General features: G+C 40.1%; 2 protein-coding genes across 2 annotated transcripts in view; one reads left to right on the forward strand and one right to left on the reverse strand.

Moving 5' to 3' along the window:
- TG (thyroglobulin) overlaps nt 1-27,115 on the forward strand; it is a 157,477-nt gene that overhangs the window by 94,385 nt on the left and 35,977 nt on the right. The window lies entirely within an intron of this gene.
- Nucleotides 1,673-25,535, reverse strand: SLA (Src like adaptor). Its single transcript, XM_051611666.1, has 8 exons — nt 25,399-25,535; nt 20,207-20,300; nt 14,042-14,141; nt 9,424-9,510; nt 8,069-8,172; nt 6,503-6,634; nt 4,579-4,708; nt 1,673-3,603 (listed from the first exon to the last, which is right to left on the reverse strand). Exons 2-8 carry the CDS (start codon nt 20,265-20,267, stop codon nt 3,384-3,386), a joined length of 834 nt encoding a protein of 277 aa, XP_051467626.1. The 5' UTR covers nt 20,268-20,300; nt 25,399-25,535; the 3' UTR covers nt 1,673-3,383.

Consider the following 27,115-nt stretch of genomic DNA (forward strand, 5'->3'; position numbering starts at 1 on the left):
CAGGCATGTGCATCAATTCTTCCCACTTATCTAGTGTCTGTAACAACAATTTTCTCCCTGGGGACTGTGCAGACCACTGTCTTGGCAAAAGCAGGATCTTGACTTATTTCAATATTAAGTATTTGTCCTTACACTGTCATGGGGGATTTAGTTTGCTTGTGAAATACACTGATAACATAAAAAAGTAAGCAGTAATAGCAATGACTTGAAAATAGACAATAACTGTGTTTTTTTTTTTTTATAATGAAGTGATGCAGAATACAACTGCTGGTTTGCTCAGATTTCTCTGCTAGACCTTCTGTAAAAGGACATGTCTTGGTTTTGTTACAAGACACCAAAATCATTGCGTATTTTTAATTTTACTGGAAGAAAGGGAGGTTCACACAGACTAAGGAGCATGAAACTGAGAATATATACCAGATACAGATTTCCTGAGGGAAAATCCCATGAAGCTATACAGCTTTTCTGCAAAAGTTAATTTTGTGCTCCTTGTTTGAGTCTTTGTCATACATAAAAATGATAGTGTTTCTTAGCATGTGGAGAGGTGTGATATATGAAACTTTCTGTACTAGAAGACGTGCATCTGAAATAACTAAATGCCTATAAGTTTCCTATGTCTGCCCTATAATAGGTTTACTTTTGGACAGGTCTTAAAAAAGATTGCACAAAAACAATGCAAAGCTGTCATGTCATTTCCCTTGTATGATTAGAAAAAGTCTTGGTGATTATGGTCTTGTTTTAAATCATTTAAGGACATTCACATGGTGTTTGACTTCAGCTTTTGATAAATTGATATATTTAACAGTGGAGCTTTGATGTAGAAGGGTGGATCAGTTGTATGAATTGCCTCCATCTCTTGCAGGAGGCTGGGGAGGGCAAATATGTTAAGTGTTCCCTTCAGGCATTCTCTTCTGGGTGCCAGGAGAAGAGCTCCTAGACTCCCCTCACCCAGTATAAGGGAAGATGGCAGATCCCTCCTGGCCTTGGAAACAGATCAGATAATGGTGGAAGCAGCAGATCCATTGCCTTCCTGAAAACTACTGTGATCAGGTGCAAGGTGTCTGACATGGATCCTAAATACCCCTGATCCTATGTTATCTACCCTTCATATCCTCTGGCCTAGAGAAGAGAAGACTCAGGGGGATCTTATCAATGAGTGTAAATTCTTGAAGGGAGGGTGCAAATAAGATGGAGCCAGGTTCTTTTCTGTGGTGTCCTGTGATGTGACAGGACCAGAGGTGATGGACACAGACTGAAACACAAGAGGTTTCCTTTGAACACCAAGAAACACCTGTGAGGGTGACTGAGCACTCATACAGTTTGCCCAGGGAAGTTGTGGTGTCTTAATCCTTGGAAATATTCCAAAGCCATCTAGACATGGTCCTGGGCAACTGGCTTTAGGTGGCCCTGCTTGGGCAAAGGAATTGGAGCAATTGACCTCCAAAGGTCTCTTCCAACCTGAACCCATCTGTGATTGTGTGAACCTGTCATCATCAGAACATGTTGTGTCCCCTTTTTACAGAATATGTTCCAAATGCTACCCAGTTACATGGGCTCTTGGATTCTTTCTGCATGTTCTGTCAAAGACACCTGCTCCAGAGTCATTGCAAGACTGGCTGTTTGCACTAGTTACATGCTAGGTTTTCCATTTTCTAAAACCCATACAAAGTAATTACTGGATATAATTTTAATGAATAAATACAAATAATGACTTAGAAATCTGTAATGCTCCCCATATACATTTCACTGGATAAAATGCAGCCACCATAACATATTAATGATCACAAACAGTAATGAGATCATACAAGTGCCTAGAGTTCCTGAGTTCATTTTGCTTTGTGGTTTTCAATGTTTACCAGCCAAATTACATTCATCCTTTAGGACCTGAAATGTATTTAAATAGTCTGTGAATTATTTTGATCTCTGAATCTCTCTTGCTAGTGCAAATGATCTGTCACAAGATCTGAAGAGCACACAGAATTGTGCTAAGAGGTATTTACAGAGGAAAAAAAAAAAAAAAAAAATATATATATATATATACACATCTATAAATGCAATTCCCTATCTTTCCAAACCCTCATTACTCAAATCTGTGCAAAAAGGTATCACAGAATAGTAGTCTGAAAAGATCTCAGGTAGAGAACATAGATTGCAGCATTTTATGCTCTCAGATGTTAGTGACTACTTGATTGAGAAAGCAACCACAAGTCAGGTTCAAAGGACCATGCTATCTGCTCATTTACAACTTAGAAAAGAATACATATGCATAAAAAAAATCTAGACTCTGTGAATTCCAGATAACCCAGTTACAAACTTTAAGCAATTTTTGGAATGTTGTTACTATTTGCCGTAAGTCTCTTCAGACAAGAAATTCAGAAAACTATTTAACATCCACTCTTGCTGATTTGCTCTTAGTTTAATTGTTTTTTCAAAAGCGTCTATTAATATAGATATTACACATAAATATGGGGGTGCTTTCAGGACATGAGGCTAAAATCTGGTTCTCTATACATAAACAATCACACCTTTGCAAGTGTACCTTTGCAGTTAGGCATGATATTAGCACATTGTACTTTTAATTTTAAAACCTTTTGCCCTGTTGTCTGTCTGCTAGGCTATGAGCAGCTGAGTTGTGCTTTTGGATATGCCTGTACTCCCAGATCAGAACTAAGCAGGAACTGCATTTTTCAGTGAGTTAAGCCTGTTCCTGATTTTCTGACACTTCAGGCCATCACCAGCAGTTGAATTAAATGCCACTTAGAAAGTATTTTTTTTTTCCCCTTAAAGGTAAAAATGACAGAAGTATGGAGTTGATATAATCAGGTGTTTCTCGGATGCCAGATGTTAGACACTCTCTTGGGGTGTTGACAACTTTCTGACCAACTGTCAATGGCAATGAATAATTCTATATAGAGAAGAAAAAGACTCCTTTTCTCAGTGTAGGTAGTTTATGTAAAGATGGTTTTCAGCCTTGTGGAGGATAACAGGGTAAGACTTCATATATGGTCTTGAGTTGTAGTTAGTCCTTCCCTAGGCAGTCACCTTTGTACATTGGTGGGCATCACCCCTAATGAAGAGTCATCTGCCTCACTTTGCTCTTGACTTAGAGTCTATCTCAGTTTATCCTGTTTGTGAGCAGGTTTTAATTTCAGGTGGACTAGGGACATTCCCAGCATCTACCATGGCTGACATAGCACCTGGTCTATGGTGCTATGTCTCTTGTTAGCATTCAGAAGAGAAGATGCAGAAGCATTGTCAACGTTTGATCACCAGCCAGTGAACTTGTATCTCTCAGCTGTCCATGGACTGCAAGATCACAAGATGCTCTGGGTTTCTCTTCTAACCCCTCAGTTAGTTGGGATTTTCCCCTGGGTGTCTTATTTTTAGTCTTCATAGTAGGTAGGTGGCAAGTGAAGGGTACTCTTCTGTTTGCTCCCAATGTGTATAAAAGATTGGGCTTTCTTCTTTCTGGCACTTGCAAAAGAAGCATTTTCAGCCCCTGTTAAGGAGAGATAGGAAGCAATACTTTCCCTCAGGCCATAGCTGAGACAAGGATCATCCATTGCTGCCAGGGTGCTTTCAGTATCTTCAGTCACCTCCAGCCTTTAAAAGAACAAAATATTTTTACTGTTTCAGCTACTTGAACTGATTCTATTAGTATAATATAACAGTAGTTAAACCCAAAAATTTTGTTGTATTAAAAATTTCCTGGCTCATAATTAAACAAACATTTCTGTCACTTAGCAATTTTACAAAACCACCAGTACAACAGTACTATCTATATATTTTTTGGCATCTGAAGAGGAAATAACACCTATATACTTTCTCCCTTTCTTCTTAATCTATAGGAAAAATTACCTCTGTATTACAAAATTTTTTCTTGCAATCGTAGGCAAATTAATAAGCTTTGAGAAGGAAGGGTGCTGGAGGGGAACTTACACTGAAAAAAAAAAAAAACAAGAAAGAAAAAATATGCTTTTATTTCTGAAGGTAGTTGTTTCAGCAGCTTCTGAAACCTGACCTACTTTCTCTAGTTGTAGTCACGATCTTAGGAGTCTCATGAACATTGAGTTGGGCTGTGTATTGAGAGACCTGGAGCAGGAAGGGTTTTTACTGGGATAGTGTGCTCATTGCACTTGTGCTGCTTCATGGATGGCCACTATGTGAGCAAAGGAGGGTGACTCTATCAGGCTCATCTCTAAGACATTGCACCTTAGTATGCCGCTCGTGGTGGATCTGAGTAGGCTTCATGGCCTGGCTCTTACTCCTGCCCCCCCGAGTCCTAGAGGCACTAATATGTGGCCACACTCTTAGCTGGATAGGATAAAGAATTGCATGTAAACTATTTTTCATTCAAAATTAGACCAAGAATATCTGTTAAGAGAGCTGGGCACCCAGTTTTCTTGGCTTAACCTGCTGTCAGAAGCTTTGAAAGTTTTCTAATCTTTATAACTGGTCTCAGTAGAAGGAAAGGGCTGTTCTGTGTTGTAAGGACAAGTATATACCAGGCTAGGAAAAAAACTAACAAACAAAAACCCAAAAACCCTTGTTTCTGGCAGCCCACATTGCTTGTGGTACCTGTGAATGTTTCTCCAGCTGAAGTTTTTATTCCGCATCACCACGGGAGGAACTGGGTTCATCACGCTGTTGTTGGTGCACTGGGTGAGACAAGGTGTTGTAAGGACACAGCAGAGGCCATCAGCAACTTCTGAACAGGAAAATGAATACACAGAAAGTTAATCTTCACTCAGTGTTATCTTCACTGTTTTCCTTTCCTGGTGAATGCTCAAATAAGCAGTTTTGGACACCATAGTAGTAGTAGTCCATAAATTGTATGTTCTCAGCGAAGACACTGTAACACAGACTTCATTTTTTCTTTCCTCATACCTTTGCCTTTTAATTTATCATAGGGTAGATTTTGCTTAGTACAAGTGAGGAACTGAGATGCAGAATGATAAAGTGACTTGCCCAAAGTGTAGAAGGAATTTTGTAACAGAGCAGGGACTTAGACCCAGGTTTCCCGAGTCCTCAGCGAATCCTGCTTTTGCCTCTCATTGTCTCAACCATGCAAACAGAGTGCAAAAGAGACGAAAAATGCAACCACTCAGATTGGATTGTTTGGGCACCTATTCTGCTGTGGAACATGGCTTTGGAATGAATCTATTTTCACATATTACTTTCATCTCTTTCTCATCTTCATCCACTTCTTCTTGCTCCATTAGGAACATTCTTCTACCCAAGAAGAGAAAATCATGGCTGAATGCTAGTTCTTTACACCTGTGAGCTTTATTCCATAGTGAGATTGTGTATCATCTCATAGTGGGGGAAGGAGAAGAGTTAAATCTATGTCTGCTCTTACACCTATAAATCTATAAAAATGTTCATTGTTACAAGTTTTGGGTTCCTTATTCTCCACATTTCCAGCTTTCATAATTTGCTTCTTTTACACTTGAAAAATTGCATAGTACCCTTTACTGATTAAAGCACAGAACTTATGTTCTCTTGTAACTTTCATGCAATTAATTTCTCGCAATCTTCCTTCCTCATTTTAAAATGTTCTACTTTTAATGCATGGTAACTGCAGCCACTTAATTTTGATATTTGTCAAGTTATCTCTCTGACACAGGTTAAATTACCAGAAATCTGGAAAACTATCATTGAAATATTTGTCATCCACTGGACTGATATTAGTAAAAAATTCAGCTAAATCTAGATTTGAGCTAACAGCTTGAGCCCTTCAAGATAACTTCTGCTGATAGAATCCAATCATACTCTACTAAAGTAATAGGGAAGCAACTGAAAACATTTCTGAGAATTTTCTGCTGCAGATAAGGTTATGCATTATAGTGGTTCCTAAGGGAAATTTGATTGCAGAACCTGGTCTTGCATGTCCTGCTGCTATCTGTCTGTATGTGTAGTAAATAAAGAAATGACAGACATGTCCATGCTGGTAAATAAAGTGGGCTAGGAGCTGAACTCCAGCCCTGGGACCCAGAAACACGAATTGCATCCAGACAGCTTCACATTTTGTGCACCTAAACATTGACTTTTTTGTGCACCTGAACTCTGCTCTGAGAGGGGCTGGACATCCCTGGCCTGTGCTAACCTACAAACTGTATTTGAAAGTTGTCAAGATGCTAGTTTGGACCAAAATAGTTAGGGACAGCTCTACTGACATGCTCATACATCATATGCCAGTAAGGGCAGAACCTCCTCGTCTTTATTTAGCAGAGTTCTTGGGCTGATTTCAGTTGTACTAAATCCTAGTATTTAATCCTAAATATTTTGTATTTAGGTTAAAAAATAAAGTAACAGATATAGACAGATAAACCAGATATAAAGGAACAGATATAAAGAGATATAAACCAAAGGTTTTTCCATTACTTGTTCTGTGACAGCAGTTACAAGTCTCAGACACAGGCAAAACTTCTTGTTCTGCACCTTTGATAAATAGTTTTACAGCTGCAACTGGAAAACACATTTATTATGCAATTGTTCTTACCTGAGTAGTGATTCACAAGGTCTTCAAGGCACTGAAAGGTTTGCCGTGGAGAGATGTAGTACCAGTTGTTTGGAAGGCGGAAGATCCTGTAATGTTTCACTTGGCTGTGTCGCACTGACAAGGAATATAACCCTGGAGAAAGAGGAGAACTAATTACACCAAAGTAGGACCACAGCCAGAGTAGCTGTAAGATGTGGTACCATGATCCAAAAGGTCCTAGAAAGATCTGAGAATAAACCTGACTGGCCATCCCATTTTCTGCTTATGTAGAATACTTTATAGGTTTACTGAAGTATAACAAAGGGAATAAAGAGCCCAACATCAAGAGATTTTGATTGAATTTAAATTCCTGGTGTGTTTTTCTTTTATTTTTGCTGGTATGGGAATTTTTTTGTAAGTGGTCTAAAGGAAATAGTCTTTATTAAAGTTGTTTGGCTTCTTCTGAAGATGGGGACCATATTAATCTGCTGCTATGCTGATCTAATCAGCTTCTACTAGTGCAATAGCTGATACCTGATAGTGGAGTCCTGACAGGAGGTGACAACTTGGATTTTCCTGTTTCTTTGCTTAGAACTATTGTGCAACATTTAGTTGGTAAGGATTAAATACTAATTCTAAATTTATTTTAATTCAGTATAGGTAGATGATTTATTGTTTCCTGGTAACTGTAGTGTAATGATCTTAGGACGTGTTCTGGTGCTCCAGAAAAAGGGAAGATAACATGAGCACAATGGGAGATGTATACCCATTAAAAAGAATTACTGAATCACAGAATGGTGGGGGTTGAAATGAACCTCTGGAGTTCATCTAGTCCAACCTCCCTGTTAGAGCAGGATCTCCTAGAGCAGATTACACAAGAACACGTCCAGACAGATTCTGAATGTCTCCAGGTATGGAGACTCCACAGCCTCCCTGGGCAGCCTGTTCCAGTGCTCAGCTACCCTCAGAGTAAAGAAGTATTTTCTTAAAGAGGTTAAACCTCCTGTGTACCAGTTTGTGACCATTACCCCTTGTTCTGTCACTGGACACCACTGAGAAGAGTCTAACTCCATCCTCTTGACACCCACCCTTTGGATATTTATAAGCATTGATGAGATCCCCCCTCAGCCTCCTTTTCTATAAAAAAAAATGAAATAAAAGTATAAAGTGTGAACAGTACAATTTGCATGTAGCAACAGAATTCCTAAAAAGAAAATAAAATTGCAGGTATGTAATTAAAAATAAATAAATAAAAGAATCATCTTAAAACTATGACTTTTTCTCCCTTTGAAAAGTCCCACTGCCTAATAAGCTTTGCATGCGACCAAAGTAAATAAGAATCTTTAAACAACTGTGTCTTGTTTGTGCTGATGCCTGTGGAACTTTCCATGGCCATTGCTAAGCCTGTTTCCAGCATTGCTCGTGACGTAGAAGACTGGTGTGCTTTACTGGGTGCCTTCACCTTTCCAGTACATACATTTTCTGGTTTTGAACTGATCCGTTTGAAACAGGACAAGGAGTGAATTAAAGAGTTGTGTAACTGTTGATGCCTGAGATCAAAGGGGGGAAAAGGTAGTATTTTCTCACCTTTCCTAGTTTCACTCTCTCTGATCATGAAGGAGCCGACCTTGGTGTTGGGAAGCTGTAGAAGTTCCTCTGCTTTTTCTCTTCCCAGCCCTTCAAATAACCAGCTGTGAAGCAGGAAAAAACAAATTCTGAAATTTGGACACCAGTGAAACAGAGACCAGCATGTGGTCGTGAAAATGCAGCATTAGCCAGGAAAAGTGACTGCAAAAATAACACTGTGGCTTTCTCTAGTTATTCTCTCAACTATGTCCAGGCATATTTCTCCAGTTTATGGAGAAAATCTTGCTCTCTTTGAGCTCCATAAACTTTTGTGAGGCTAAGAGAGCAGTAAATAAGGTTTGAACTGTCAGGCAAAACAAAACTTTTCAAGAGACCTTGATCTGAATAGTTAGGGACATATTCATATGATATATTGATGGCATAGCTGTGGCTTAAGTTAACTCCCTCTTTTTCATTTAAACCACTTTTGATAACCCCAGTTTTTGCTTTCTTGTATTGCAAATATACACAAAACGAAATCATTTTTTTCTGCTTGTGCTAGGGCACAGCCCAGTCATTTAAGTTAACTGGCTTTTTGAATAAGGGAAAGTGGAATTAATTCTATTTGTTGTCTTAATCTGTAAAATTTGATCCAGTCTCCTGTCAGCAAAATGATTTGGGGAAACATCAGGCAGTAGCTTTCCATTACCATATCTGTGCCCTGCCTTGGGGAAAGCATCTCTATTTCAGAAGGATGTAAAAGCATATTAAAATTAAGCACTTACATAAATCACAATGAAGTTCACAGTTCATATGCTTAAAATTAAACAGGTATTAAAACCTTTGCCAGAAAAGTTTCAAGTATGTGTTTTAATGTTTTTTTCCTGACTGGTGTCTAGGGCAACAAGAAACCTCTGAAACTTCCTTAGCTTTTCTAGTGTGAGAGTTTACAGTCTTGAATGACATATCAGTCTTTCTATTTGTTCTTTTTGGTCTGTTTTTCACAAGCAACTCTAGCTGAAATTTTAATCTTTGTAAATATTAAAAATTCTTTCTAAGTAACGTCTCTTTATCCATGTCTTAAAATTAGAGATCAGCCCATGCAACAAAATTATTTTCAATATCTAATATCACCTTTGAAGGTTTTTTGACCCTTTCCAGAATTTAAAAGCAGCATTTTCCTTTCTATATATATTTTAAACTTAGATGTAGAATTGATGTTCCTAGATTTCTAAGGAACTATTTCAGACTATGAATAAATAACATTTCTGTCTGTCTAGTCACTATTGGCATTGCTTTGATTATGACACTGGGTAATCAGGGTAGTATATGTACAAATGTAGTGTTGAAAGGCTATAGGAAATGCATTCACTTACCCGTGGTAAACCTTAGCTACATATTTTCCTGGAATATAGTTTTCTCGACCTGTCGTAAGGGAATGAACTCTCCACCAGCCTCCTTCACTGTGTGAATGCAAAAGAAGGGATTTTTTCAGATGAAAGCTTGTTCTCATTTAACAAATTAATTAAGACATTCAGATTAGCGTGTGACCTTTTGTCTGTGTTCCTGAATCTACATATTCAGAAAGGAACCCAAGTTTGTTTCATTTAGAGCAGTTCCATCTCTAAACCTACATCAGCATTAAGTCTGGACACAGAAATAAGCAACAGTTGTTCCATTTCAATTACGTAAGTAATAAAATATTTTTCTGTAGTTAAAAGAAGAAGGGTAAATACTTAGTGGTTAAACCATGCTGTGCTCTGCCTTCCCACAGCTAGACTTGGACTGGTATCCAAGATATCCAGTTTATGTATGCTGTGTCTGGACAGCCTTGTTAGTCCTCTAACATCAGGGTAGAGATATTCAGCAAATGGGTCCTGTCTGCCTGGGAACAGATTTTCAGTCTAACAGAACCTACTTCAAAGTTTGCCCTTTTCCTTTACTTCAATGAGTTGCTGACAAGACTCCAATAAAAAAGACTTCACAGCTGAAACTAGGTGACTAGGCATATGTTTGTTGGTTTTTTTTTTTCACTGACACATCTTAGGTTAAGGTTGGAAGGCACCCTAAAGATCATGAGGTACCAACACCCCAGCTATGGGCAGGGACACCTCACACTAGACCAGGCTGTGCAAGCCTCATCCAACCTGGCCTGGAACATCTCCAGAGAGGGGGCTTCCACAACATCCCTGAGCAACCTATTCCAGTGCCTTCCTACCCTCATGGTGAACAATTGCTTCCTGATGTCTAACCTAAACCTACCCTCTTTCAGTTTAAAACCATTCCTCCTTGTGCTATCACTGCCCTCTCTGGTGAAAAGCCCCTCCTCAGCTTTCCTGTAGCCCCTTCAGGTACTGGAAGGAGCCTTCTTCTTCTCCAGGCTGAATAGCCCAAACTTTCTCAGCCTGTCTTCATAGCAGAGGCATTTCAGCCCTTTGACCATCTTCATGCCTTTCTCTGGACTCTCTCCAACAGCTCCATGTCATTCCTGTGCTGAGGGCCCCAGAACTGTACACAGCATTCCAGGTGGGGTCTCACCAGAGCAGACCAGAGGGGAAGAATCTCCTCCCTGGCCCTGCTGGCCACACTTCTTTTGATGCAGCCCAGGACACAGCTGGCTCTCTGGGCTCCAGCACACACTGGCGGCTCATGTCAAGCTTCTCATCAACTACCCCCCCAAGTCCTTTGCCTCAGGACTGCTCTCCAGCCATTCTTCCCCCAGCCTGTATTTGTGCCTGGGATTTCTTTCAAAAAATGCCCAGACTGCAGACTAGACTTTCAATGTGTGTCAGAGAAGCTGTATTAATACCCTAAGTTAAACTTAGTTAAACGAAGTTAAAGCTGTTGGGACAATGGTCCAGTTTGTTATGCTGTGGGAAAATGAGAAGTGTCTGCTGCTCAGAGCTGGGAATTCCAGGGCCTCACAAGTTTTGTTTGTGGCTTTCCATCTCACATGAAATAATCTCTAAGAAACTCAGGTTATTTTGCTGGTTATTTTTTTTCCCCTGAAAATCTCCCAAACAGAACCAAGAATTGCAAGAACCAAAAACCTGAGAGTCTTAGTATCCATCTCCCTCCAAACTGTAATATTAGTAACCCTGAAAAATCCCAATGGTGATTAAAAGTCTGAAAGTAGCCCATATCTCCTGGGGCAGGAACCACAGAAATTATGTAGATTTGTGGGATCATTGGAGGACATCTGGTTTGACTAGTGTCAGCTCAATGCAGTTGGTCATCTGACAATGAAAGGTGCCTGACAAGCATGGACAGTGAGAAACCAACTGTCCAGCCAGTGCTTGATCCCACAGATCATGTGTTCACCGAGGCTCTGAGCAGCCAGTTTTTTTATGAGAGTTCTATGGGAAACCGTGTCAAATGCTTTTTGAAGGTCCAGATAGACAATATCCACAGCCTTTCCCTCATCCAATAGTCAGGTCATCAGGTTATAAAAGGAGATCAGGTTCATAAGGCAGGACCTGCCTTTCTTAAACCCATGCTGACTGGGCCTGATCTCCTGGTTATCCTCTATATGTTTTCTAATAACACTCAAGATCATCTGCTCCCTGTCCTTCCCTGGTACTAGGGTCAGACTGACAGGTCTATAGTTTCCTGGATCCTCCTTTCTGCCTTTCTTATAGATGGGTGTTACATTTGCTGCCCTCCAGTCCATTGGGACCTCCCCAGTTAGCCAGGACTTCAGGTAAATAATGGAAAGTGGCCTGGTGATCACATCTGCCAACTCTTTCAGCACCCTTGGATGTAGCCCATCCAGTCCCATAGACTTGTGTGTGTCTAAGTGGTGTAGTAGGGCTCTGACCACTTCCTCTTTAATTGTGATGACCTCATTCTGCATCTCCTCCCTGTCTCCTAGCTCATGTGGCAGGATATCCATGGAACAGCTAGTTCCACTGCTAAAGGCTGAGGCAAAGTAGGTGTTGAGCACCTCAGCCTTTTCCTCATCCTTTGTTACTAAGATTCCCTTTGCATCCAATATAGGATGGAGATTTTCCCTAATCCTCTTTTTGCTGTTAATGAACTTACAGAAACATTTTTTTATTATCCCTAACAGCTGTAGCTAGTTTGAGCTCTAGCTGTGCTTTGGTTCTCCTAATTTTCACCCTGCAAAGGTTCACTTCATCTTTATAGACTTCATGAGTGACCTGTCCCCTCTTCCAAAGGTCATAGACCCTCCTTTTGTTCCTAAGGTCCAGCCAAAGGTCCCTATTTAGCCAGGCTGGTCTCCTACCCATCTTACTGGTTTCTCAGCACACAGGGACAGCAGTTCCTGTGCCTTTAAAACTTCTTTCTTGAGGTATGTCCAGCCTTGCTGGACTCCTTTATCCTTCAAGGCAGCCTCCCAGGGGACTTTGTCAATCAGTCTTCTGAGCAGGTCAGAGTTTGCCCACCGGAAGTCTAAGGTGGCATTTTTACTAATCCTTCTCCTTGTTTCTCCAAGGATCAAAAACTCAATCATCTCATGGTCACTGTGCCCTAGACTTTTACTTCCCCCACAAGACCTTCCCTGTTCACCAGAAGCACCCTCCCTGGTCGGCTCACTTACCAGCTGTGTGAGGAAGTTATCTTCCACACATTCCAGGAACCTCTTGGAATGTTCCCTTTCTGCTGTGTAGTGTTCCCAGCAGATGTCTGGGAGGTTCAGGTCCCCCACATGAACAACAGCAAGTGCCTGGGAGATTTCTCCCAGCTGCTTATGGAAAACTTCATCCACCTCACTGCTTTGGTTGGGATGTCTATAGCAGAGTAGTAAGGTTCAAGGAGCTAGAAATTATGAGAGTAGAATTTCCCTGATTTGGGGAAGCTCTCTATCAGCAGAAAATTCATTTAGTGGTATTGTCTGAGCCTTGTGATCTCGAGGTTCAGGGAAACAGGGAAAGCACTTTGTCAGCAGAATGCAACTGCAGCCATTCTAGGTCAGGCTGAAGGTCCCAGTAGCCCAGTATTGTGTTGGTGACAAAGGTCTTTGTAAGTCATGGTGGCCTGGAGATTAATCCGAGAATTCATCAATCGTTTGTGGTACTTCCCATGAGTAGTTGTCCCCTCCAATCATTTGATGCTCTGACTTCCCCAGGTAGACAATTTTTAAAATGAATTTAGAAATCCTCAGAGGATTTGTCTGCTCTGAATGTTTCTGATCTCCCCTTGAATCCATCGGTTCCACCAGCTGCAAAAATGAAACCTCTTCTTTCTGTTCAAGCAGCGCAAACAGCAGCTGTTTGCACCCTGAGCACCCCTGAGAAGGTCCCTCTGTGCTGGTACAAGCTGTGCATGAAAAAATATCAGGACTGTTGGCTTCCAGTTTTCAAGAAGTGTGCTCACTCCTGTGTGTTTGGCAATATTTGCACGGTGCTTAAGGTCAGTTTGAACTAGTGCTTCTGAGCCTACTTTATTCTGGGGTTCATAAATTTTTGAGTGGAACTGGCTGGGAAAACTTTGACTTCCTTTTTTTTGTTTTGTTTTGTTTTGTTTTCCCCACGAAGAATATTGAGAATCAATTAAAAAAATCAAGAAGAAGAAGAGAAAAGCTATTTTAAATCTCATTTTTCTTAGAGCTGACTTAAATCTAGATTGGTTTTCTAAGACTTAATCATAAAGGAGAAATTCGGAATAATTTTCCTTTTCTATGTGATTCAAAGTATTTTTGCTTTTACTGTGTTTTCCATTAACATGGGGGAGGGGGAAATGCTTTCTCAAAATCAGTTTTCAAAGCAGAATTCTGGTTTGAGTCCTTTTTTGTAAGAGATTCTGAATCTAGCTTCAGAAACCATGTTAGAGGAATCCAAGAACCAAAAAATCTGAAATCCTTAAACTATAGAGGAATTTACACCATGGCTAAATATCCTTCCTTGCAAATTCTGAACCCAGTTCTTTTTGCTGAATTGCATCTGGTTTGGGCCAGTTGCATGAAACAGAGCTTTGCATCAATGGTACAAAAACCTAAGTTAAAAAAAAATTAAAATAAGGGGATCAACTTACTCTGATAGCACACGTAGTTTTTCCCCTACATGAAATATAGGTTGACTTATGTCTGCTGAGGGATAGTCATAGAGGACAGCAAGGAAATCACTCTCCTGACCTGTTAAAGAAGAAAGAAAATGTCGCTTAGAAACAAGATAGAATTTTGAAGCAGAAATGGATTTTTAATTATATATGTTATATTTTACATGTTAGGTCAAATGCAAAAAAACCCACCAAAACAGAGCAACAAACAACAACCCACTCTGAAATGTCACTTGGTAAACATAAAGAGCTAGAGATGAGCATATAACCTTATAAGAAGAATATGAAGATATTAGAAATGAATAAGAGTAATTTGGTTAATTTGAAGTAACTAATTTTAGGCCACTTTTTCTAGTAATTACCATATTTAAAATATGTATTCAGTCTGAAACAAGCAAAATTAGTAAGTGTTGATAGTATTAGGAAGTAATTCATTTTAATTAATGACACTGTCTCTAAATGCCTCCAGCTGCAATTTTGAGCTAACCTGGTACACTGCATTTAAGGAAGGAAAATGCCTGCTGAATTGTTGCATCATTTAACACCACTGATACTTTTCAAATATATGACATTAGTTTAGAACCAAGGTGATGAGAGTATGGCCATTATTGCCTGTTTCCCATTACTTTTATAAATTAGCTTGAGGAACAGCAATAAAGATTTATTCACCCTCCCTGTATGGAATCTGTCCTAGAGGTAGCACACAATGCCCTTATCTTCAGATAAAGAAGAGACATGGGTGTTTATAATTAAATCATCGTGCAACTGCAGATGGCAAAACTGAGGTCAATAAAGAGATTAAAAGGCGTTTTACAGGATTGGGACCATCAAGTATTCAGGAGCTCCTCATCCAGTGGGAGTCTGTGGTGCTCAGGAAATGCAGACAGGTGGGAGGTTCAGAAATGTGTCATGTGGGGTGCTTTGAGCTCTTGGGCAGAACTCCTGGCAAGAGGAATATATGCAACAGGATGCCTGTGTTTCTCCTCGTGGTGAGTCCCTTCCCTTTGCAACTCACAGCACCCTCCACCAGCGTGTGGGAACAGAAAGCTTTTCCTCCACCTCCAGCAGGATCAGCAGCTCTTGCAGAGGCGGTTTGCTTTCCATACTCACCCACTCTGTGCAGCTCAACATGCAAAAATAGGAATGAACTCAGGGGAGGAGAGAAATAAATCATCCAGGGAGATAGACACACTTCTTTATCTTGTTAGATTAGCCTGTTTAATACAGATTCCTTGTCAACTTGTCTATGGGAAAACAGTTTCTTAGGGAACCCTAAAACAGCATCTGGAATGAATGCTGGGAATGGTCCTGTGTTTTGCAACCTCTGTGTCCCAGGGCCTTAAAACTAACTCACAGTGATCATGATGAAAGGCTGAAGGAAACATGCAGGTCAGCAGAATAGAAACATTTTCAAGAGAAGAGATTTTATACTTGTTATCCTTACAGCAGTGATAACAGGAATACCAGTGTTAAGGAAAATATTCCACATCTGTGGATTAAAGGAAATAAAAAACAGTGTTTTCTTAGTCAATGTTGAGTAGCTGTTTGTTGTTATGATATAGAGACTAGTGGTATGCAAAGCAGTGTGTCATTTTACCTTAATATTCAAACTGACTGCAAGCATTTTGATTCTTGCAAGCCTTTGCCCGTTGAAGGAGTCCCACAAACCAGTTAGTGAGCATCCATAGCATGTGTGGAGTCCAAAACAGATTAGTTTTAAGTTGCTTAGTTTGACCATGTGTTTAGTTTTAGTATTATTGTGGTTTTCTTAGTTGATTAGTGTACTCAAATTATATAGGACTGGTCGAGGACCTTTGTATTAATCAGTCAACTGCCATGATTAGTCTACTGTAACTTATTACACAGTTCGTTCAACTATACTGAAGAAATTCTGTGCTGAATGTGCCTTTGATTGCTTCCATGTTCTGCATCTTTCTCTGTGAAACTGCTTGGTATCTGAGGCTAATGAGACCTAGAGAATCATTGCTGAGTCTTTCTCAAAAAAGTAAGATCTTTACCCAGGACTGCAAGAAATAAATGCCAGAAGATGCATCGTAGTAATTGCAGAGTGAGGCTAAAGAGTTGTTGTCTAATTTCTCATTGCAGATCATTAGACACAATTTTTACATGGAATGTCACCTTTTTTAGGTTAATGACAATATCTTTAGCAATGGCTTAAAAAAAAGAACAACACTTTTGCTACCTATTTCTAAATGTCTTGTTTCCAGACTGAAAGGGTGGAAAACAAGTGCTTTTCTGCTCTCTTTCCTTGCATACTGGTGGTTTGCATTTCGTTCTGCTCTGCAGGGTATGTGACTTTTTCTGTCCTCTAGAAAGATCTTCATTACTTTCCTTACAGTTTCATTTTTATATTTGTTTTTGTTTCAATTTTTGCATGTTAATTTGTAGTTCTGAAAAAAAGGAAGGAATTAATCAATGCTGGCTGCCACATCCATTCAAATTTTACCTCTTCAGCTGCGTGTACTTACATTAGTGTGAAACTAAAGGGATTTTGTACTACCAAAATCTGTAAACCCTCCCACTTCATAAACAAGACCTTGTTTTAATTGCGATGGAAGTCAAACCTCACTGGGATTTTTGGTCATGTAAAATACCACACTGCACTTTACAACATTTCATAAAGCTCATACCAGCTCCTTTCAAATACAAACGCCTTGAAACAGGCAATTACCCTGTTTCTCCACATCTAAATTCCACAGTGATCTTACAGATTTGATCTGATGAGCCCCCACACTTTTAAGTCGTATAGAAAAAGAACAACCCCTCCTCTGCAGTGTGAGTGTAGGTTATGCCTGAAATGGAACAACTCAAAAGTTAGAGTGGAAAGACTGAAGCACAGTCTTTTCCACTGAATCAGGTATTAACTCTGGGGATTATTTTTAGGAGTAGAAAATGAATGTGAAATACATGCTAATTTTAGATGTCTGGATCCCTGGATGTCTTGCAAAGTGTGAGAATGACTATTGCATGCTTCAAATTGTTCTTTGTGAATAGCCTGTGAAGCACTATTAGAGGAAGGAGAACATAGCCAGGGCATCCAGATCCAGCTTATTGTCCTTGAAAAATGCTGTGCTGTGCACTAGCAGGGTCCCTGTCTGGAGTGAGAATGAGCTGCTCAGGGCTCAGCTCCCTGCATCTCCTCAACTTTACTGCTTGGCAGAAATACTGTGATTTATGGCAGGGCATGAACCAGTGAGGGTGCATGAGGGCACTGGTGTGTGTCTGGGAGCCTGTCTGCAGCAGCCCTAAGGTGTGGCTGCAGAGTCACACTGGCGTAGCCAAATTAGATCTAAACCAACCAGCTTGGGAACTGAGAGTTTTGCAGGTGCAGCTCAGTAAAGGATTAACCCTTGATTCAGTGTCCCAGTTGAGTAAAGAGGAGAGGGTGGGCTCACAGCCCCTGATGACACCTTGCTGCTGTGGTTACTCTGTTATCAGTACCTAGGTTGTATCAGGGAAACCCATACCATGTCCTTTCAGATGGAGTGCAGTCATATTTGGAGTCCAAAAGCCTCCTAGTGACAGGCAGCTTAGGCACTGTTCCCTTTTTCAGGGTCAAGACCGATGCACGGGAGGTGAGAAAAGCACAAGGATTTACTTTCAGTGCATGTCTCAGGCAGCACAAGGGGCTTATAGGGGTCTGATGAACACATTCATGCTGCAGATCAAGTCTCTATTCTTCCTGGTTTCTTCCACCTTCTTTTTGGATATTCTTTCCTTTCTTTCTTTTCCTTCTGTTTCAGCCTTTCATTTTATTCAGGCTCACTGAAATGAACCAGTGTAAAACCTGCTTTTGCTAATAACTGTTTGGACAGTTGTTAAGTCCTTGGATTGGATCCTCCACCTCACTTAAAACAAAGGTGGCTGTTCCTGACCTGGGGGAAACCTTCAGTGTTTGGTGATGTCATTTGGAGTTTTATCCACTCAGGAAGACAAATAGATACAAAGTCTTTAGATTAATCCTATTTTATGCTTTTGGTACCAAGTTCCTTTTCAAAAGTCTGTTCTCATTGGATTTGGAGGACAGTGCTGATGTTTGTATTCCCAACGTTAATTAGCAACATGTAAGCCATTATGAAAGATGCTGGTCTCATGCAAAGTAAGAGTCAGATCTAAAGGGGCTATGCAGGCTGTTAAGTAATAGAATCATATAATGGTTTGGGTTGGAAGGGACCTTTAAAGGTCATCTAGTCCCACCTCCCTGCAGTGAGCATCAACATCTTCAACTAGATCAGGTTGCTCAGAGCCTTGTCCAACCTGGCCTTGAATATTTCCAGGGATGGCGAGTCTGCCACCTCTTTGTGCAGCCTGTTTCAGTGTTTCATCATACTCATCATAAAAATTTTCTTCATTATTTAGTCTGAATCTACCCTCTCTTGGTTTAAAACTGATATCGCTTATGCTATCAAAACAGACCCGTCCCCATCTTTCTTACAAGCTCTCCTTAAGTATTCAAAAGATGCAATAAGATCCCCCTGGAACCCTCTCTTCTCCAGGCTGAACAACCCCACTACTTTCCACCTTTCCTCACAGGACTGTTGTTGCATTGCTGTAATCACTTTTGTGACCAAAAAGCTGCCTTTGGGTGCTTAAATGTAAGTATCCAATGCAATTTCAGCTGTGTGAGTGTCTGAAATATCCATGCAGTCCTGGCAGATGTCACTGCAGTTACTGAGATTCATTCCCTCCTAAAGTGGCAGAAGAAGATCAGAAGGATCTGACAAAGCACCTTTGTAGATGTGCTAGACATGTAGGAGAGTGCAAGCAGATCAAGCCTTGAATTCTAAAATGGGTAATTTCACCTTGCAATCGCTATGCTGTCAATGTTGGCTGAGTTATATTTTGGGGGTATGTTCTATTTACATCTCTGGAAAGGATGCAGTTGACTTCAGCTGTGCTAAATCCTGACTTTTTTCATGTACAGGAATAATCCACAGCCATGTCAGAGACCTCTCACTCCCCTGCTAATCAGCCAGGTCTTACTGTGTGTGTGCACATGGCTCTGTGTTGATGGTTACAGTGTTCATGACAGCAGTTGCAGGGAAGATCAACATAAGGCACCAAAAAATTAATTGTCATTTCATGTTATGGGCCTCTGAGTAGACTAAGCAGTATTTGGTTTCTCTTTATTAGGATGTAGGACTATTCATCTGCTCATATCAGCTAGTTCTTGGCCATGCAAAAAGCAGGGTTGGGTTTCATTCCAGCACTAATGGCTGATTCCCTATTGTTATAATAATGAGCAAAACAACTGGAACATGCTGCATGGAAAACCCAAACAATTTTTATTAATGCCTCTACGCTTTAAAAAAACTCCAAAAAATCAAAACCCAAACAGACAAAAAAAACCCCAACAACCCCACAAAAGTGTTTTCTCTTTCTCACCTTTGGAGAGTGATTTACTGTAGCTCCTGTGCCACTGCTGTCTGTCATGTTGTGGCATGAGAGCTGAGGCTGTGCTGACTCTCCCTCTATGGACTCTCAGTCTGGGAGGAGCAGGTCACTGAATCCCCCTGGCTTTCCCCCTCAGATACATGACCTTTACCAGCCTATGTTGAGGGCTTTGCAGCCTAATTTTTTCACAGCTGGATGCACAGGATCCCCCTTTGGCAGCTTAGCCTGTGAAATGTGTATTTTTATGTAATCTTTATGGATAAACGTGGTGATAAGTTGGCTGTGTGCTACTTTTAATGCAACTAACAGTGGACTTGAGGTTCAACACAAGCACAACATCGTTAAGGTTTTTAACCTAAAATGAAGCAAAACCAAATTTCAAGGACAAATTTGTATAAAATATCACACAATAGTATGTCCAAAATTCTGTCGTCTTTGGTTTTGAAGTAGTGCTTCAGGGCTTTCTGAATTGGAAGAAACATATTTCACAGAGAAGCAGCAAAGAATAGTTTTAACATTTGGTTTCTTTAATTAAAATACTTCTTGGAAAATGTGCTAGAACGTACCCAAAAATAAGCACTGTCTAGAGGATGCCCTCCTTCTCCCACAAGAGTCACGTACTTGCCTGCTTTTATTACGTCAGGCGGATGAAGGAAGACACATGGATGAATGTACCATATATTTGGAACATCTTTTTCTCTTGAAAGAAATGAAATGAGTTCTTACCCATTTCGCTGGGCACATTTGTTTCTTCGGAGGCTCTCGGCGTTTTCACGGTATTTCCCATTGTGCTCTCAAATTCTGTCAAAACTCTTCAGAACTAGATCAAAAGAGAGATCGAGCTTGAACATCAGAATAACACCTGCTTTGCCAACAGATGAGAAATGACCTAGTTTGGGTGTCTCCAGTTTTGTACAGTTTTGCTTTTGAGAACTCTTGTGTCAAATTCATGTGAGAGTTTTACATATTTGCTAAACTCTCACCACTTTGGTGCTTTTATCAGGGGAATAGCAGAAAACCACAGCTAAGGAAGTTGCTCAGAAGAACACAGTGTAGTAAAAGTTTCCATTACCAGTACCTCTGCACAATAGGAAGTCACAGCAAAGCCATCCCCATACAGTTATTTCATATACAAAATGTTCTTTTCAGCATTTGGAGTTCTGAAGCTACAAATAAATTAATTAGACTGATGAATCTGGTTTTCAGCTTTCTGTGTACATCATGTCACTTCATTGCCGAACACCAAGGGTGTTGTTTAGTGGCTTTTTTGACTAATACAGTTGTGCTCCCAGCACAAAATGCCTCAAAATGTTTGATCTCAAAACATTCCTCCTGCATAAAGCCAATGGTGCAATTTCTTCAGACATTTGTCTTAAAAAGTCTTGGTGGATGTGCAGGAAGAAGTTTCAGAAAACTGTGGAACTAAGTATTGTGAGAGGGACAATTCTTTCTTGTGGCTTTACTGGACCCGTCCTAATTGTCCCTGACCAAGGACAGAGAGAAAAACTCTTTGGCAGTGGAAGGTGTCTCATGCTATGGTATATTTTCAGAGGCAGAGGAGAACAAGCTATATCTGCTTGAAATTAAAGCAAAATAACACAACACCACTAGCTGATGGATATTTATTTTTAAAAAAATATATATTTATGTCAGCTGCCCTGTGAAATTGATAACAGAAGCTCTAGCAGCATCATGTGGGTATTCTACATCTTCCTGTCTTTTCTAGCTTAAATATTTAAAAGATAATTGCTGCCTTTGTTGTGCTGCTCTTTATTTACAAAAAACTTGAGCCTGAGGGTATTCTCTAGAGAGGTGTTTGACTTGAGAAGCAGAGATGCTGAAATCAGTGAGATTTTATTACTAATTGTATTTTAGAATAAGATTAGCAGATTTTAGTATATTGCTTAATACCATGAGATTTTGATGCCTTACAGCGAGCTTAGGAAGACACCCTACAGAATAAAAAGCCATTGAAAAGAAACAGAATTAGTTTTTTATCAAACGCGAGTAGATCAGTGCTAAAACAGATGGCAATGCACAGTTTGACTCCACCTCATTTCATTTTCAGGCTTCTCAGTGCTTGTTCCCAAAGGCTCTTTGCTAGAAGTCTCTATTTCACTGGCCAAATGGCACATTACCCTTTCATGGCCTGCACTGAGGAAATGGCTTGTGGCACATCTGTAGGGTGCAGCTGTGCCAGTGTCTTTCTGAAAAGTGTCTGAAACCTGCTGTCACAGGAACAAAAGACTGTTTCATTGCCTGATATGAAAAGTCTAGAAACTGAGTAAAAAACTAGCCTTCAGTTTAAATAAGCTGTTTAGGTATTCATGTTTAATAAAAGGGTCTCTCCTGATAGAAAACACAAAAGCATTCTGCATTTAAATGCACCTGAGTTTCTAAAACTGAAATCTGAATTAATTTTGGCATCTGAATTAATTTTATGCATCTACTTGCATAATTTCCTTTGAATATTTTTCACAATACCCAATTTCAATTTCTTCAACATTTTTTCTCAGTTGTATCCCATCAAAAGTAAGAGGTATACTCTTAGGAACTGTGCAGCCAGTACTTTGGCTACAGATGTTGTAGGTGTTCCTGGCTCATCTTCAAATAAGCCAGCAAAATTTCCTGGGCATAGCAATAGAGAGCTCAACAGGGCTGAAAAAGTCTCCCAGAGAAGTGGCATAAATACCTGGGCACATAAGCTCTGCTGTAGTAGCTGCATTTTTGCACTACTTGAAAAGGGCATTCCCAGTCTTGCTAAGTGCAGAGTAAGTAAGCTCAGTTTCAAAAAAAAATTGTGCAATTCCAGATAGCTGCCAAGCTTGGCAGCATAAGTATATTACACCCATCTATAATTTTAACACATCCAACTCTTATTTAGATGAGAATAGTACTTGAATTTTGTGTCACAAAAGCATGGAAAAATAAAAGTAATGGAGTCCTACCTCCACGTACTGCTGTATTCTGGGTTTTGGTATTTGAGTGCCAGGAGAGCAAGTCATCCTACTAGTGATCAGACTTGTGATAGTACTTTCAAGGGCTCTTTTCCTACTTTTAAGATACAGAGGATACAATTCTCAGGTGTGCCTGAGTCACTTTGGAAAGGGATACGTAGCATTTGTACGTGATGGAAAGACCTCTGCAAATTTTGTCTCACACTTACAAACTTTCTAAAAGCATGGCACATCTGAGCAAGGCACTTTCATTTTCCTAGGTGGTATTTGAGGGTCTGAACTCTAGTCATTGCTTTAAAAATACCAGAAGTCTTTCTGAAGTTTTGGTTATGTGCAATTTGTAATTAAACCACCTGCTGTCTAATCCAGAGATATTAAGTACTGGACAAGAGGCGTGTGCCTACTTCGTATTTTTGCAGAGCACATCTAAAACTGGCTTGGCTCACTTCTGCCATACGAATCACTGTTCTTCTCAGAACACCTCTAAGTCGGCAAGACAGAGCGCGCAGCTCAGTGCTGCTACTTTAGAAGTGGAAGAATCTGACTTACGGAAAATACGGATGCTGTAAAGAGCTTACGGTAATAGAGAAGAGCAATGGTGTTTTGGACTTTGATGTCACTAGTGTGACAGTTTGCTGTGTCTTGTTACATTTTCCATGTGAAGTTTTACTGTCACTGATTACCATTGGTGGCAGCATAAAGTCTTGAAAGGGGCAGGAATTTCAAGATGTTCTCTAGACTCATGGCAGAATTGCTCAATAAAAATAAGCAAATGGAGAGCTGTGGCCAATGCTGTTGATTCACTTATCCAAAGTAATTAAAAGGAAAATGATAGATATCAGACTAATTTTGACGATTAAGGCCATTTGTTATTATGCATTTGTTCAGAGTAAAAGTTTCTATAGTGTAGTCAAAGGGGTGGGAGTGAATGCCCTGACATATAGCTCAACTCTCAAACATTTGAAAATGGGATGGAAATGGAAGAAATTGGAAATTTTGTTTGAAATGGGGCTGGGGAGGGCAGAAGGTTGTTTCTATGTGCCTGCTGGCAATGGCATATCACTGTTTTTTAGAATAACAGTGTATCAATTAACATCCCAAGTATTTCTAAAACAACAGTGCACATGACTCTCAAGTGTGGGGTAGAATTTAATGGCTTAAGTAGCTTGTGCTTGCATCAAGTACTTGTATGCAGCATGATACCCATCCAATTTATCACTATATGATAACTGTATAGTGGCTTTCTGAAATTTGGAGATAGTCTGCAAAAATAAACTTATAGGAAACTGTAGAGCATCTTGTGGCTGAGCTGATATTTTATCATTGAAGTCAATAGCAGAACAATAACAGTTTTATAGATTACATTCTTTTGAAAGGGTGAATCTGCTCCAGGCACTGCATCTCACTGAAATTGGTGACAGTTTGGGATGCAAGTAGAGATGGCATCCCACTGTCATAGAAGCAGGTGACTATGCCACATCCAAAGAAAATGGCTCACTAAGGGTGATTTAGGAGGAATCAAGGGGAGGTGATAGATTCTAAGCTCACCTTGTCCTACTGACCCCAAGCCCTGCATGGAGTGCAGCAGCTGCTGCTCAGCTCCGAGGAACCGCTGTGCTGCTGGGCTGCAAACCAAACTGCCTGCAGGTGTAAGGGAGGCCTTCCCTGCTCACAGGCCACCTCCTCAGGCTTCTCTGGAAATTTGATTTTAACCATTCAGATCATATTTGCTGTTTTCGAACCTTCCAATTCTGTCGCTGCAGCTGTAGCTCTTTGCAGATGTACAGCTGGTGGGATTTAGTGCTTTTGCTGCTTCTTCTGTGCTGTCAAAGGAAGGTGAGGAAACATCTACAGCCCAAGTCCTGCTTTGCATCCCATTTATCAATGGCAGAGCTCTCAGAAGATACAAACTCTTCATCTGTCAAGACTAGAATCTAGCTGACCTAAATTGTGGGTCCCCAAAACCTGTGGTACAATTTATACCTTCCATCCCTGTGTACTGCACATGTAGCAATAATTTCCTCTCAGAGAATCTGTTCTCTGAGAAAACACGTTTCTGGAGCACTTAACTAGCACAGCACATAGGAAAGTCTGTAAGAACTTTTTCAAAGTTATATTTAGAAACTTTGAGAATTAGTAAATATAAAGAAATGAAAATAATAAAGAGAAACAAAAAGGCAAAATAAGTACCTGAGTAAAGCCCCCCTGCAAGGAATACTGCAGACTAAGAAAATCAGGACATTCCTTATTCCTGACATGCTATAGCCTATTTTATTTTTTATACCTGATATTCACATCTTTATTGCCAAGGTCTTAGAATTTATTTCTCACTAAGATTCACAGGTAATGTCTCAATCCCATTTAGCTTGAAAATGAAGGCACCATCATCCTGTTATTTTTCATGTGGGAAAAAAAGCAGCTCAGATTTCAGAAGCTGGGGTTTTGTTTGTTTGTTTTGGGGTTTTATTGGTGAATTTCCCTTAATTTGTCATCAATCAAAATGAGCATCCCTTCAGCTTTCAGCCACTTGTACCTTTGCACTTAGAAAGAACAATGCAATGCTGTAATCAAGGTAATTCACAGAAACATGCAACTATGAAGCAACACAGAAACACCACATTATGCAAACTTCTAACACTTTGAATTAAAAGCCCACTAATGTCTCTATAACATTTCTCATATTTTGGGTATTAGTGTGCTGCAGTTTGCTTCAGCACAAGGTCTATGCCTCTATCTTAATGTGAGCTTTCAGCAGAAATACTCCTTGTCCCTTCTATCTTTAGTACCACTCCTTATGAATAGGATCAGGCAGGCTTTTCTATTTCTACCTTTGGTGGTACTCAAAATCCATGCTCTGAATACTAGCGTTGTTGGTGCAAATGAACTCCCTTTTATATAAATAAAATCAAAACATTTGATCCCGTATGCAGATAATCTAAAATGTAGCAGAGCAATGATTACCTTTAAATGCTAGGCATGATATTCCAGGTTGCAGTATTTCTCAAAAAAGCTGTAGTCATAGTACTGCTCTCGTGCTGCCAGCAAGGTTGAGCTGATCAAGTCGAGGAGCAGCCGGTCGAGTGAGTGTGTTGTGAAGTTCACGCTGTCATGTAGAGCAGCATTTGCCAAACAGGCCACATACTTCCTCTCTGAGAAATAAGGAAGGCTCAAAGTGTTTGCAACAGATGAGGTTCCTGTTGCAAGCCACTACTCAAGACACTTTTTTATCTATGAGCTGAGGAAAACAGGGAGGTATTTAACATATTGCATTACGGTTGGTTTGAGCAGATAAAAAAAATGAGCAAAATAACCTGTTTTACATATTTTACACAGAAAGAGTTTCTCTTTCTCTTTTTATTTTTCCCCTTCCAAATGTATTTATCCAGTAATGTTCAGTCCCCAACTGTTTTGTTTTATGTAGTTTTGCTAATTTTTTCAGACAGGCAGGAAGCAGCACAAAACTGTTTTCCATTCTTATTGAGCCTGGATGGGAATGCAAGGTTTATTTTTTACTCTGCATTCAAAAACACCTCTGTCTGCAAATAATTGAGGCTCAATATCAGCAATGAAACAATATGGAGTGAAAGCCTGTGTATGAAGCATGTTTTCACATCAGCTGTGCAAAGTGCAGAAGCAGGAGCCCCAGGACTTCTTTCATCTCAGTGTCTGAGATGGGGAAAACAAGATACCGGCCTGTTCAATAAACTGACTAAAGTCCCTCAGGAATATAGTACTGCACATATGAGTATACAAGTCAACATATTTTATTAAGGTTTGCCCTTTGCTTTTATGATCAAGATCTGAAAATCTCATATACCAAATTTTGTGTAGTAAAAAAAAAAACACAACAAAGCTAAACCACCCCCCAGAAAAAAACAACCAACCAACCAACCAAACAAAAAAACTCAACCATCAGAAAACCCAGGAAACCCAAGCAGAGCTCCTCCTTCACGCTGGAGTAGCTCTGAGTGGATGTTCACTGCAATGCCAATCTGTATGATGATGAAAGCTAAAAGTTGACAAGTGTGGGAGCTGTTTTGTAAGTATTATTTGAACCAGGTAACAGTGACACAGTTCCCAGGGCTGTGCCAAAATCTGGAGCTATGGTAAGTATGGGGGAATATTCTTTCTCTTTGATGGGCTGTGCTAGCAGTCCTCAACTTGCAGGGAGAGAAAAGCATCAAGGATCTGGATAAGCGAATCAATCCACCACACAGAGCCATGACAGTGTTCCAGCTCTGGGGAGCTGGTTTCACTATATGCCCAATGATTAGCCCTGCCAGTTATGTTTTGACTGTTTAGGATCTTATTGCTTTCTTCAAGTCACAAGGATGTGGCATTACGTTTCCTAGTGGCATTCACTGAGTGAATGTACAACGTTTCTGGAATTACCAGAAGATCACAGGTTGGGGGATATTTGGACCACACATGGGAATAGGTAGGGGCAGAGCTCTGCCTTCTCCTGATCCTTCTCACTAATATCTACCTTAGGCTGGCTCTGACAGTCTTTGTGCTTTTGCAAGAAGTCAGGTTACCTCCCAAGATGCACTCACGAGTGGGACAGGTCTCAGGCAGAGAAGGAAAGATTGATCATGCTAAGGAAGAGGTTGGACTTGCTTTATAGAACATGATGCACTGGAAACAGAATAAATCTCAGTCATAATTTGTACTATGCTTG

Source organism: Apus apus, chromosome 2, assembly GCF_020740795.1.
Source record: "Apus apus isolate bApuApu2 chromosome 2, bApuApu2.pri.cur, whole genome shotgun sequence".
NCBI lineage: Eukaryota > Metazoa > Chordata > Aves > Apodiformes > Apodidae > Apus > Apus apus.

Excerpts from the sequence above, each read along its gene's own strand:
- SLA (XM_051611666.1), bottom strand. The coding sequence starts at position 20,267 with ATGGGAAATACCGTGAAAACGCCGAGAGCCTCCGAAGAAACAAATGTG. Across the intron at positions 14,142-20,206 it reads AAATGTGCCCAGCGAAATGG|GTCAGGAGAGTGATTTCCTT; the intron begins GTAAGAACTCAT and ends CTTCTTTAACAG. Across the intron at positions 6,635-8,068 it reads AGAGAGTGAAACTAGGAAAG|GGTTATATTCCTTGTCAGTG; the intron begins GTGAGAAAATAC and ends CTCTTTCTCCAG.